Source organism: Haliotis rufescens, unplaced genomic scaffold, assembly GCF_023055435.1.
Source record: "Haliotis rufescens isolate VD_foot unplaced genomic scaffold, xgHalRufe1.0.p SCAF_7, whole genome shotgun sequence".
NCBI classification, from domain to species: Eukaryota; Metazoa; Mollusca; class Gastropoda; order Lepetellida; family Haliotidae; genus Haliotis; species Haliotis rufescens.
Window position 1 is genome coordinate 43569723 of NW_025964361.1, and position 14460 is coordinate 43584182.

The 14460-nt window shown below is 43.2% G+C and overlaps 1 protein-coding gene across 1 annotated transcript in view; it reads right to left on the bottom strand.

Annotated features, from left to right (window-relative positions):
- LOC124132690 overlaps positions 1 to 14460 on the bottom strand; it is a 43484-nt gene that overhangs the window by 2278 nt on the left and 26746 nt on the right. The window contains exons 7-13 of the mRNA XM_048387411.1: positions 13626 to 13732; positions 10251 to 13164; positions 8376 to 8462; positions 7338 to 7387; positions 5422 to 5536; positions 3873 to 3984; positions 669 to 2278 (exon numbers count right to left, since the gene is read on the bottom strand). Coding sequence (XP_048243368.1) covers positions 1047 to 2278; positions 3873 to 3984; positions 5422 to 5536; positions 7338 to 7387; positions 8376 to 8462; positions 10251 to 13164; positions 13626 to 13732 — 4617 coding nt within the window. The 3' untranslated portion in view covers positions 669 to 1046. The remainder of the gene's footprint in view (positions 1 to 668; positions 2279 to 3872; positions 3985 to 5421; positions 5537 to 7337; positions 7388 to 8375; positions 8463 to 10250; positions 13165 to 13625; positions 13733 to 14460) is intronic.

The window sequence follows — 14460 nt, forward strand, 5'->3', positions numbered from 1 at the left end:
ACACTGGGCCACCTGTTCCCAGGGTGGACATCTGACACCAGACAATGGGCCACCTGTTCCCAGGGTGGACATCTTACACCGGACACTGGGCCACCTGTTCCCAGTGTGGACTTCTTACACCAGACACTGGGCCACCTGTTCCCAGTGTGGACATCTGACACCAGACACTGGGCCACCTGTTCCAAGGGTGGACATCTTACACCAGACACTGGGCCACCTGTTCCCAGGATGGACATCTGACACCAGACACTGGGCCACCTGTTCCCAGGATGGACATCTTACACCAGACACTGGGCCACATGTTCCCAGGATGGACATCTTACACCAGACACTGGGCCACCTGTTCCCAGGGTGGACATCCTACACCAGACACTGGGCCACCTGTTCCCAGGATGGACATCTTACACCAGACACTGGGCCACCTGTTCCCAGGATGGACATCTTACACCAGACACAGGGCCACCTGTTCCCAGGATGGACATCTGACACCAGACAATGGGCCACCTGTTCCCAGTGTGGACATCTTACACCAGACACTGGGCCACCTGTTCCCAGGGTGGACATCCTACACTAGACACTGGGCCACCTGTTCCCTGGGTGGACATCTGACACCAGACACTGGGCCACCTGTCTCCAGTGTGGACATCTTACACCAGACAATGGGCCACCTGTTCCCAGGATGGACATCTTACACCAGCACTGGGCCACCTATTCCCAGGGCAGACTTCTTACACCAGACACTGGGCCACCTGTTCCCAGTGTGGACATCTGACACCAGACACTGGGCCACCTGTTCCTAGTTGGGACATCTTACACCAGACACTGGGCCACCTGTTCCTAGTTAGGACATCTTACACCAGAATACCTGTTTCAAAGGGCAGTCACCTTACACAAAGCACTTTCTTACAACAGCACTACTATACAGTCCAGAGATCAGTCATGACTGAACCTAAACATCTTAATTTCATGAATTACTATATTTAAAGTCATCAAGATATGAATGAAGAAGATATTCAGAAATATGATACTTGGGATACAAAATAATCTCATTTTGTGCAGAAGAATTCATTCTCAGCTAAACCACGAACATCACAAATAAGGATATTCTCCTTCTTTCCCGATTTTCCATTTTCACGAATAGAAGAGGTATCCGTCTTGTCACTTCCCTGAGTAGCCTCACTCTGAGTTATCTCCCTTTTGGCACCCACTTTGCTCAAATCGCCTGTCGCTTCTTTTGAACAATTCTCACTTGGTGTCTTTGATTCTAGGGGAACAGATTCAACACTTGCGTCATCAAAATTTAATTCACTTGGCAGAAGCAAACTAAACATGGCATCCTTCTCAGGTGACTTTTCCCTTTCGAGGGTTTCAACACACATTTCATCAGCCAAGCATTCCACAGGCTGATTTTCTTCTGTTTTAGAAACAGGTTGATTCACCACTTTTTGAATTTTGTTTATCTTTTCAGCTTGTTCGATGGTGGGCAACCTTGGTTCTTTCTCAGGGCCTTTGTCATCACACACCCCATCTGTGGCATCAAGGTCGTCACAGTCGTAGTTAAGTCTTGCTGCATTTTCAATGAACGATTCCACCTGCAGGATCGCTTCCTCAGAATTTGATCTCTGCAGCGTCCCTTTTCCTGATTTCGCAGAACCCTTTTCCCTGAGTTTAATATCACCCTTTTCCTTTTGAACTGGAGAATTTTGCATAGATGGAATTTTCCCTGAATTTTTAACACACTCTCCATCCTCTATAGTTCCTCCCTGTTCATTCACGATCGCCTTACCAACTTTTTCAAATTTCAATTTCATATCCGTAATATCTTTCACATTCTCAGCCAAAACATTTTCAGTTGTCTCCTTTTCCTCAATGTCTTCATTCACAGATTCTTCGTCGTCATCTTTTTCAATCTCGATAACAAACTTTTCACTTTCAGACCAAACGCAGCTTGGGTTGTTTGGATCAACCTTCATCCCAGGAGCTGCTCTTAGTATGTCTCCGATGGAATTGCCATTGGTCTCCTTTGCATTACAAGTCCTGGCCTCAGAGCTCAGACTTGTTGATGGCGATCCGATCGAGGCAGAAGCAGCAGACGGTGACGGAGCTGACGTATCCTTCTCCTTCTCTGCTTCCTTCTCATCTAGGGATTTCTGCCTGCCATACTTGATTATCTTCCTCAGTAGATGCCTCTTGGAGTGCCGCTTCAGTTCTTGCTGTTTAACTTCCTCAAGATGGGATCCAATGACTTTAGCTGATACCCCCTTCTTCAACAAGCCATCTGAATAAATATGTGATATTTATAATTATAGGTAATGGATAAAAGTATCATAAAAATGCCTGCATGTTATGAGAGTGAACAATGGTTTTACGCCGCTTTTAGAGATATTCCAGCAATATCACGGCGGGGAACACCAGAAATGGGCTTCGCTCATTGTCACATGTGGGGAATCAAACCCTTGTCTTCATCATGAAGAGCGAACGCTTTAACCACTAGGCTACTCCACCCCACACCCCCCCCCAATGTTGAAAGACGTCATGTTTCATCATCATCCAAGTTAATGTTCTATGATGTTGCTATTTGTAAATCAATGACCTCAATCACAAGGTTTTTAATACAACCACTAAACTAATGTTGCGGTTTGTTGTTTTCTTCACCATCATTTTTGGATTAGTTTCTTACTATAAGGATGATGATTTCAGGGTATTATCATTTGCAGAAGCCTTGGTGTGTTGATAATGTCCTGACAAACTGCTTTACCCTTATAGTAATGTAAGTGAAGGGGTCCTCGTCATAAATCTAATGTTCAAAAGTAAACATATGGGGGGGGGGGTGTCCCTAGATTCCAGTACCACAGCAAAGATTATCAAGCATCCCAGGACAAACTTTAATTTGAAACACTGTTTAAATAAATTAATTTTTTAATATGACAGTGCTCTGTAAATAATCGAGTTAGGACCAAACAATCCAGTGATTGACATCACTTGTGATACCATGACATACATCACCAAGTCAGACCACTCGATCCCGTTAATCTCATCTAACAACAAGCATAGGTTGCTGAAGACCAATTCTAACCCAGATCTTTACAAGGGGATAAATGCAATACCACAGTGTTGCAAATTAAATTAGGGGCACTTCGGGGGTCCTAAAGGTTTATGTGTGTTGTAATTAAATGTGGGGACCCCCAAAATCTTTAACAATAAATACAGTGAGTGAGTGAGTGAGTATGCTTTTACGCTGCTTTTAGCAATATTCCAGCAATATTATGGCAGGGGACACCAGAAATGGGCTTCACACATTGTGACCATGTCGGGAATCGAACCCGGGTCTTCGGTGTGACGAGCGAACGCTTTAACCACTAGGCTACCCGACCGCCCCTTACCATAAATATAAGGGTTATGACAAGGACCACTTGACTTTCAAGCTTAATTTTGAAAAATGCTGATATATCAACATACTTTCAAAAATGTCTCAAATAACAAGTATTTGGATCAAAACAAACAGAAAAATTATTCAATTATTTATTCATTTTTGTGTTTATTGATAAAGTTGATAGTGGAAACATGGAATTGATGTAAACTATGGATATTCAAAGTGGAAGCATGGCATCAATGTCAACCGTGGATATTTTAAGTGGAAGCGTTGCATTGAGGTCAACTGTGGATATTTTAAGTGGAAGCGTTGCGTCGAGGTCAACTTTGGTTATTTTAAGTTGAAGCATGGCAGATGTCAATGAATGGCCCCATTGCTTTTCAAGCTAAATTTCGACCACTGCAAGACATTTATTAAACATCGTCCAATGACATCAACTGGATAGATGTACCGCCATTAAACAGGGATCATAAATGTAAAAGTTTTCCTAACTCCTCACCAACAGCGACCCGGAGCCGCCGCCTCTGTGCCCGGCGGTAGAACTTCTCCATCTTCAGGTCCTCAATCAGCTGGGCGGAGCGCTGTTTCTCACATTCGATGGTCATCAGCGCCTAAAAGAGTGGCCATTGGTCAGATCTCAACATTGCCATTGTCAGATGCTACCACACTGCATTTTTTTGTGTTATGCTTTGTTTGTGCGTACTGGATGCACATTTCCTGGTTGCGTATATATACATACATACATGCATAGAATACTAAATGAGCTCATAAAAATTGTGATTATACAGGAGCAAGTTTGGTATTTTATTTATCACTTTCCGTTTATAACTTTTTAGAAACATTTCACTGTTGTGTGTGAAAAGGCAGATATCTATGCGAGCCACAGCATAATTGAGTTTAACAAAACAATAGTTCAAACATTAAAAAAGTTTACATGTATTAATACAATACCTTACAACAGCCCATCTTTGGAATTTAGGGGTCCATTCCATAAAGCTATTGTAAGCTAAGTTAAGATTATCCTACCTCCCATACTGTAACATAGACTTACGACTACTGTATTCGACGTAATCAGCGCCCCGCTCTAATAAGCCCCCATGGCGATATTTCTTAATTTATTGGCTAGTGAACAATCCCAATCAGCACCCCTTCTAATTGATCAATGTACACACGACTTATTTATTCACATATAATACACACTCGTGTGTTATATGCATCCTTAATTAAGGGCAATTAAATTCTGGAAAAATATATATGTTGTATATAAACATTTCAGGTTGTCAGCATAAACCACGAAATTTATCTTTCAACTCTGTTTTTTTCATCAAAATATTATTCTAATAAGAGCCCCCTATTTCTAATTTTGAGAGCGCCCTGGGCGCTTATTACGTTGAATACGGTATGTGCTATGCTCGCCTTGTGGAACAGGGTCCTGCACCACAAAGTTTACAGTCACAATACCCTATGACTTATTTTGAGAAATTTTGTTGCAAGACACACTGGCGAAACCATGCCATGTCAGGTCAGCCTAGCAACAAGGTTGCTGGGGTCATCGAGTCTGCACAAGTTCCTCTCGGTGATCTATCATCTCTTAGAGCAATGCCATTGAATTAGCCAAAGGATGTTGAGACTTTTCAATATTAGGCGGTGGAACTTGTTCCCACAGTACATAAGCACACGCTTTGGTATTAAACACTGTGCAACACCAGTTTGTTGTTATAAAACAAGTGACTGATATTATTAACCCATCACTGAGGCTGACCTCCAGATCCAATCAGTAGCATTGTACAACAAGCATACATTGCTGGAGGCCAAATCTAACCTGGAATCTCCACATTGTCAATTTTACTCCAGACCATAACAATAATTCTTTGCATCTCTTTTCGAATCCCTTTAATTGATACATCATTGTTCTGGTTGCCATGGTTGTTGTTGTTGGTTTGTTGTTTAACGCCACTCTCAGCAATATTCCAGCTATATGACGGCGGTCTGTAAATAATCGAGTCTGGACCAGACAATCCAGTGATTCAGTTGCCATGGCTACTCACAGCATCCAGCACCTTCTGTCTGGAGAGGGTCACAGGGGGGTTGTCCTCCCCCTCAGAGATGCTGTTATACAGATACATGAACATACACAGGATGTCCTGTCTCCGAGCGCGCTCTCTGCAACAGGAAACAGAAGTGTTATCGACAGTAAGGCCACACGTTTTTAATTTTAAGTTTCGTGGATATATTTCAGCTTGCTTTATATATTTATTTATGTAGTTATTGAAATGATATATTTATATGAAAAACTGCAGCTGGCCTCTTGAATCACTTAAAGTGATGTAGACATTTTAAAATGTAATAGAGGGTCAAAATTACTGGGGTGGGGTGGGGTGGGGTGGGGTGGGGTGGTGTGGTGTGGTGGTGGGGTGGGTGTGGGTGGTGGTGGTTGCGGTTGTTGGTGTGGGTGATGGTGGTGGTGATGGTGGTGGTGGTGGTGGGTGTGGGTGTGGGTGGTGGTGTGGGTGTGGGTGGTGGTGTGGGTGTGGGTGTGGGTGTGGGTGTGGGTGTGGGTGGTTCATTAATATCTTGGACTGGCTTTTCAGTAGGGGTGGTGTGGCCTATTTATGGCTTGAGGATATTTCCACTGCATTTATCAATAAGCCAATCATATCACCACTGGGGACACTAGGATCTCACTTTAAACATTGTACCCATGTGAAGAATCAAACCCTGGTCGTTAGTCTCATGCATTAAAACCTTTACCACTAGATTGGCCCATCATTTCTCGAAACAAATAAACTAATAGTGAGTGAGTTTGGTCTTACACTGTCTTTTGCAGTACACCAACAATATCACGGCAGGGGACACCAGCAATAGGCTTCACACAATGTACCCATGTGGGGAATCGAACACTTTCACCACTAGGCTATCCAACCTTAAAATAGACTCACATCAGAACTTCACCACAATGTGGTCATAATGTCTTGATGGGTGATGGGAGGAATGCAGTTTATACAAAACTTGTGAAGTATTGACGCCCCAGAAAGGCACACTTTGGAGAACAGTCTTAAAATATAACAGAACAAACTCATGGGGAAGGTGGTATCTCTTAGTACATTCATGAAGCGGTGAGGTGGTGTGAGGTGAGGTGGTGTGAGGTGGTGTGAGGTGGTGTGAGGTGAGGTGGTGTGAGGTGAGGTGTGGTGAGGTGAGGTGGTGTGAGGTGAGGTGGTGTGAGGTGAGGTGGTGTCAGGTGAGGTGGTGTCAGGTGAGGTGGTGTCAGGTGAGGTGTGGTGAGATGGAGTTTTTCAAGATCACATTCAAGATAACTGGGCTAAAATAGCGACTTGCATGTGCTTGTACGTGTGCGTGTGTGTGTGTGTACTAGCCATGACACACTTGCTGCCCCACTCACACACAGTATACTGACTGAGCCGACCAGTCCTTATTTATCCTCTTACAGCTGAGCCCAAGGCAGGGTAACAACAAGTACTGTCTTTTAATGTCTTTTGGTACGATGCATCTGGGGATCAAACCACCGTCCATCCACTCCCTGGACAGACAATTTATCCTCTAGTCCTTGGAGGCAGTCACATTTATAACAATTACATCTGGGAGTCCTTTTGGGAATTTCTGAGGTTTTCTTTTGGTTTGGTTTGGTTTGTTTGTTGTTTAACCCCGCACTCAGCAATATTCCAGCTATATGACAGTGGTCTGTAAATAATCGAATCTGGACCAGACAATCCAGTGATTGACATCATGAGCATCAATCCACGCAATTGGTATCGATGACATGCATCAACCAAGTCAGCGAGCCTGACCACCCGATCCCGTTAGTCGCCTTTTACGACAAGCATAGTCACCTTTTACGGCAAGCATGGGTTGCTGAAGACCTATTCTATCCCGGAATCTCCACGGGTCTCTGAGGTTTTCATAGTACACAGGGGCGGAGTAATTTATAACATAAGCTACTTACTTGTTGGTCTTCCTCTCTCGGACTTCTCCTCTGAAATCTTCCTCATCTTCCTGCAAAAATAATGACAGAAACTCATTTCAATGTTGCTTGCCCAGGACTTTCGTGGTTGAAAGGGAGATTGAGTTGTTTATGTTATGAATGACTAAGTGAGGTTTGGGCTGGCTGAATGATTCAGGTATTGGTAAAGTTAGTGTTAGGATTGAAGTCAGGACTTCAATGGTTGAAAAGGAGAAAGTGTAATTTATTTGGTAAAGTTGGTAAATCTTGGATAAAGTTAGGGTTAGGTGGTAAATCTTGGATAAAGTTCAGATTAGGTGGTATATCTTGGATAAAGTCAGGGTTAGGTTGTATATAGGATAAAGTCAGGGTTAAGTGGTAAATATTGGATAAAGTCAGGGTTAGGTGGTAAATCTTGGATAAAGTTCAGATTAGGGGGTAAATCTTGGATAAAGGCAGGGTTAGGTGGTATATAGGATTAAGTCAGGGTTAGGTGGTAAATATTGGATAAAGTCAGGGTTAGGTGGTAAATCTTGGATAAAGTTAAGATTAGGTGGTAAATACTGGATAAAGTCAGGGTTAGGTTGTATATAGGATAAAGTTAGGGTTAGGTGGCATATAATTGGATAAAGTTAGGGTTAGGTGGTACATATTGAATAAAGCTTGGGCTATGTGGTACATTCTAAAGAAAGTTAGGGTAAGGTGGAAAATATTGCGATATCTTCGGTGATACGCATATAGTGACTGGGTGTAATATATCAAGTAAAGTTAGGCGTTAATACCGTGGTATACATAAGGAGAAGTTACTTTTGAATGGATGGTTCAAGTGTGAACAAATGGATGAGACATCTGCAGGAGATGGTCAAGAGCCTTATAGGGTTATAAGGTTACAGGTGAGCCACTCTGACAGTATTTGCTTGTTGTCGGACATGAAACGCAGCAATATTCCAGCTAAATGACTGTGGTCTGTAAATAATCAAGTCTGGACCAGACAATCATTATATCCCATAGATTCCTCGCGGAGGTTTAATGTCAATGTACCTTGAGCTGTCTATACAGGGTCTCTCTGGCATCTTCCCGGGGGTGTGTGTCTGGGCCAACCCCCCCCAACACGTCCAGCTTCTCCTCCTGGCAATACAGTAGCGATGACTAGTGGGGACATTTTCACTTGTAAAACAGTCTTGCCATTGACATGGAGCCATGGACAATTTCAGTGAGGTCAATAGTACTATCAATTACAGCCCCATAATAAAGCCATTCCATATTATTGCTTAAGCAAAGGAGTGAGTTTTTCAGTATTAACAGTGGTAGAAGGTAACATTTTTAGTCCACTAGTCCACTGAAAATGGCCGATTTCTGCTAGTCCTTATGATACTTAACTATTGGGCAGTTTGGTAAGAATGACAGGACTAGTGACAATTTCTACTGCTGATTAGCATATTGCCACAGATTTATGGAGAAAAAGACACAAGTGATTCAGGTCTAGGGATTTATGATAAAGTGTTAGAAATTGGCACTAGTCCTGTCGTCCACGATTGTAGTGCCAAGGACAGGCCAATATGCGAAAATCAGCAGATCCTGGCAGGGCAAAGGGATGCAACTCTGACAGCAATGCAGTGCTGTGGATCGCGGGACCCCATATCACTGCAAGTGAGTGCACAAAGGGAGGAAACTGTTGTCACCTCTGTCATGTATAAACAAGTTGATTTTATGAGTACTTCCTTATCTCATCACCACCGGATGTAGAAACTGGGTCAAGAGAATGTGGGGAAGAAACAGAACTGTTGTCTAACCCTTTTCATGTCATGATGAAGAGTTGTTTTGAAATGATTGATATGACTGGCGGGATTAGTTGGCATAAAGCGTTAAACTGATGTTATTAGAAATATAATCCAAAATACTGCAATCAATGCATTTGTAAAGAGTTATAGACATTGTTGATCAACGTAGAACTAGGATAAGCTCACATGTACATCATACATAGCGTATAACATCATGATCCAGATACTTTCCCCAACTTTCAGTTTATATCAGCAGGGATTCAGCAAATGTCAAGGTGAGGTGAAATGAGGTTTAATAATTAGGTGTGACACAACTGAATCAGGATTCTAGTATCAGTAGTAATTACTTATTATGATTTTATATCATAAGTTCTGGATGACCAATATGTATTGCACATCAGTCAAGTATTCTGCAAAAACATGACATGAGAATTGATTCACCAACACTGATCAAGATGTGATGTGAAAAGGGGTTTAACATTGCATTCACGATTATTCACAATTAGAAACTAACAGTTTTAGCCCACTTGTCCTTATAATGATTACAAATTGCAAAACCCCTAAAAATGGCAAATTTCTACTAGTCCTTAGGATACCGTAACTATTGGGCAGTTTGGCAAGGACTATGGGACTAGACGCTGATGCACTTGTGTGTACGTGTGTGTGCGTGCGTGTGTGCGTGCGTGCGTGCCTGTGTGTGCATGGTCTTGTACTTGACCAGACTAATGCTGGTTTTATAGTTCTAACCCCACCAAAATACCATGCCCCAATTTCACATGGATACCCCTACTTAGACACAGCATGTTGACATTTAGTCCCTTCGTGTGGTGATCCAATGTTTTCACTACTGGGCCACCACCCCATTGTTCCAAAACTTGTTCGTTTTGTTTGTTTGTTGTCTAACAATGCACTCAGCAATATTCCAGCTATATGACGGTAGTAAAGTAAGAGTCTGGACCAGACAATCCAGGGATTGATATCATGAGCATTAATCAATGCAATTGGGATACGATGACATGCATCAACCAAGTCAGCCAGCCTGACCACCTGATCCTATTAGTCGCCTCTTACAACAAGCACAGTCGCCTCTTATAATACCACAGCAAACCAGATGACAACTCACATTGCAACCTACCTCTGATATGTTGATGGTGTGTTGACCTTGAAGCGAGTGTCCAGAAATGCTACAGCCGTCAAGGGACATCTGACTGTCGTCATCCGAGATATCAATGACAGGAAGGTTCATCCTTCCTTTGAACTTCTGAATGGGAGTGAGTTTCATTGAACTTTCAATGTTGGCCAAGATCTGACTTGGGCTGCCGAGAGCATCAGATGAAGGTCGTCCATCAACAAGTTTAATTCTCTTGCTTGAATCTGCAAAGGCTGCAGAATCGGAGTCACTTCGCTGCCGTTTTACGGGCAAAAATCCTTGTTGCGTTTTTTGCATTTTGTAAGCACCAGGGTTTGGGGTGGAAGTCTTAATGGTATCAGGTGAATCTAAGGACAAGGATCTGGCTTGTCTCAGTCCCCCATCAACAGCTCCACCTGAAGTTGATTGACCAGGTTTCCTGGCCACCTTCTTCTGACTAGACTCTTTGTCACCATCACCATGTTTCTTGTTTGTTCCAGCAGCTGCTTCACAGTATTCCACTTTGTTCTCCTTATCAGCTGTGTCCTGAAGAACATGGACCTGGTTAAGAGTTTGTTGAGCAGTTCCAGAATCCTCCTCATCAAGAGATGTGACTAGATGTGTTTCACTACTTACTTTCTTCTCTATGTCTTTTCCAACTGGACATTTTCCAGTGGCCATTGGTTGACTCTTTGACCCTCCTTTGCGAACCTTAGATCCCGAGGAACCATCTACCTCATCAAAGGATTCAACAGAGTTGGACTGATCTGACTTACGACCCTTTTTCTTCAGTCCTCTACTTGATGGTTCATCGGCTGACAGTGCATTTAGTCCCTTTGCAGAAGCTGGGTCGACATTCTTTTTCCTCCGCCTCTTCTTTGAAGGTTTAGCATCTTCCTCAACTTTGGTCTTTTCCTGTGATTTGTTTTCAACCACTTCCTCAAGTCTTAATATTGTTCCATGGGGGCCAGGGATGTACTTGGTGCCAAGAAGAGATTTTGTAATTTTGCTTCCTTGGGAGCCAACTGACTTAGCTGGTGGTACAATGGGAAATGAATTAGCAGGTAGGAATCTGAGTAATGGCTGGGTCGTTCCATCGGGGTTCTTCACCTGAAGCATCTTAACATCATTTATATCAGTAAATGGTCCATACAGTTTACCACCAGGAGTGCTGATGATTGTCTTTGTGGGTCTAGAGTTTCCTACTGTGGACACGTTAGTAGCAACTGGTGCACCAGCAAGAATTATTTGGGATCCAGCAGTCTGCATTGTCGGACCTGGAACTGGAACTGGAACTAGAATCTGCCCAATAGGTGGAGCTGCAGGTCCCCTAATTTGGAATGTCTGGTTCTGAATTGGTGGAAATGATTTTGGAGTACTTGGACGAACATGTTTCATGTCACCGGGAGATGGAAGTATTTTAACACTGCTTGCTTCATTTCGTCCATTTCCAGGTGGGTTCATGGACTTGGAATCCAAAACGAGCTGTTCTGGTTCGTCATGTGTGTCGTTGTGACTTGTCTCTACATTGTCATCAGTGAGGTCTATTGTCACCTCTCCATCCCTGACATAGCCAGCACCACCTGGTGACTCTTCAACACAGCCAAATATAGAAGCAAACTTTTCATCCACTGGGCCAGAAAGAGGAATCTTACCAAGCTTGTCCAGAGAAGAAGTAGTTGAACCCTTGAGGATTTTCGGCTTGGATTCATGAACTACATCACCTTGAGGACTTGGGAGTTTGGCTTTGTTTTTCTTTTTGACAGGCTCGTTTCCAGACGGTTTAGCTTCCTTTTCAGGTTTCTTCCCTTTCTTTTTACTATCCATGGTGCCTACGACCATTGATATTGAATCACCAGTCTCTGTGTTCTGTACTGTGATGTGCTCAATATCAGCTGAATCTGATTCAGCATCTCTGTGCCCAGATATGTCATTCAGTTTCAAGATTTCGGATCGATTTCCATCTATTGTCATAGTACTGTTGCCACTGGATTCCATGAATGTTGAGCTAGGGTGAGAGATCTGAAGGCGATTAAAACCTGAAATACCCATTGAAACAGAAGGTGCTGCAGATGAAGTTGCTGCTGAAGATGGGGCGGATGATGAAGGTGTAGGGGGATGGGTTTTCTGGTAAGTGTGGGACAATGCACCATTCTTATCCAGACCACCAAAGGATGTGTTCTTAAAGATTCTCCTTGAAGCTGTGTCACAAGACTGAACAGAAAAAGAATCTCGGGGTTTGTTCAAAGATGCTCGATGTTGTTTCAGATGTGCTGCTGCTGATGCTGCTTGGAACTTTTTGATATCCGATTCCGATGCCTTTCTCATCACTTTCACCCTTATCGAATACATATGTTCAGGCAGTTTGCCTTTTAGTTCCGGAGGAATGACAGCACACTTTTCAGCTTTTGGCATGATTTCAACAATGAAGTCACCAATGACCATCCTGCGAGGGTCTGGGTACACTCCTCTGCTCAGACACTGAGCTACCCGGCTGAGAATCTGCGGTTTGGCATTATCCCAGTTACAATTGGCCATGAATTCTAACAGCTTTATCTCTTCAGGTTCAGACTCTGACCCAGGGTCTTTGGTCTCCTTGGGTTTAGGATTGGCTTTCAGGCAAACCATCTGGGTGTGCCACTGTGCGTGGAGAAGATCTGTTGGCAATGTCCTCGATGGTTTTCTTTTGGGCAGCTCTGCTGCATGGGGCTTATGTTTGTCTGAGTTTTTCGGAGCACCATCTTTGTTCTGACAATCAATGGCCACTTTGGCAAGTCTGCGGCCCAAGTCCTGAGGATTAGGTCCAGGGGTTCCTGGCCGGCTTCCACCAGGGGTGATACTGATACTGGAAGCACCCGACTCATTCTCGGTCTTCTCGATTCGAACAACAGTGGGATCATTGGAGAGATTCCTATCCGATCTGTAACGAATAACAAGATTGGTCATTATTTAGGAAACATAGACTCTACGAGTATATTAATGGTGGTGTTTGTGATATTTCAATATTGCAATGGGGAGGCCTACAGTTGTCTCCACACACTGTACCCACATGGGATTCAAACTCAGCTTTAACCAATAGGCTGATGAGTGAGTAAGTTTGGTTTTACGACGCTTTTAGCAATATTGCAGCAATATCACGGCGGGGGACACCAGAAATGGGCTTCACACATTGTACCAATGTCGGGATTCGAACCCGGATCTTTGGCATGACGAGCGAACGCTTTAACCACTAGGCTACCCGACCGCCCCAATAGGCTGATGAACCGATGCACTGAATAATAATGATTACATGGCATGCATTAGAAAATTGTACAGAAATTATAAAAGATTACATTTGGGATTGAAGCACTTAATACATTTTTAAAATCCATGAATACTAACGTTTTAGTTGGACTGAATGCAGCTGATCTGGCACATGACGTCACGTCAGTGTTATCATCATCATCATCATCATCACTGATCTGGACAACCTCCTGAGATATGGAGGGCTGAAACAGAGCGTACAGTTGGTAAGTAGGTGAGCTGGATTAACACTCCTTTGAAAAGTGTCTAGATAATACACTACACAACTTTTGGTAGGGATAATCAGATATGTCATTCTATTTAGATTGTCACTTGACATATGAGAGTTAGATTTGAGTAGCATGGCAAGATAAGAATATCCCTATCAATAGTGGAGCAGTATATCACAACATTTTGATGCCTAATGTGTTTGGAAAACCCAAAGTTTATTGTTCTATTTGTGAACCCTGGTCATCAGTCACAGGTTACTTGGTCTCTGGGACTGGTTTGTTTGTTTGTTGTTTAACGCTGCACTCAGCAATATTCCAGCTATATGATGGTGGTCTGTAAATAATCGAGTCTGGACCAGACAATCCAGTGATTGACATCATGATTTGGTTTGTTTGTTGTTTAACGCCGCACTCAGCAATATTCCAGCTATATGACGGCGGTCTGTAAATAGTCAAGTCTGGACCAGACAATCCAGTGATTGATATCATGAGCATCAATCCACGCAATTGGGATGTATCAACCAAGTCAGCGAGCCTGACCACCCGATCCCGTTAGTCGCCTTTTACAACAAGCATAGTCGCCTTTTACATCAAGAATGGGTTGCTGAAGACCAATTCCACCCCGGAATCTTCATGGGTCTGAGCATTGATCTAAGCAATTGAGATACGTTGACATGCATCAACCTGGCCACCTGATCCTGTAA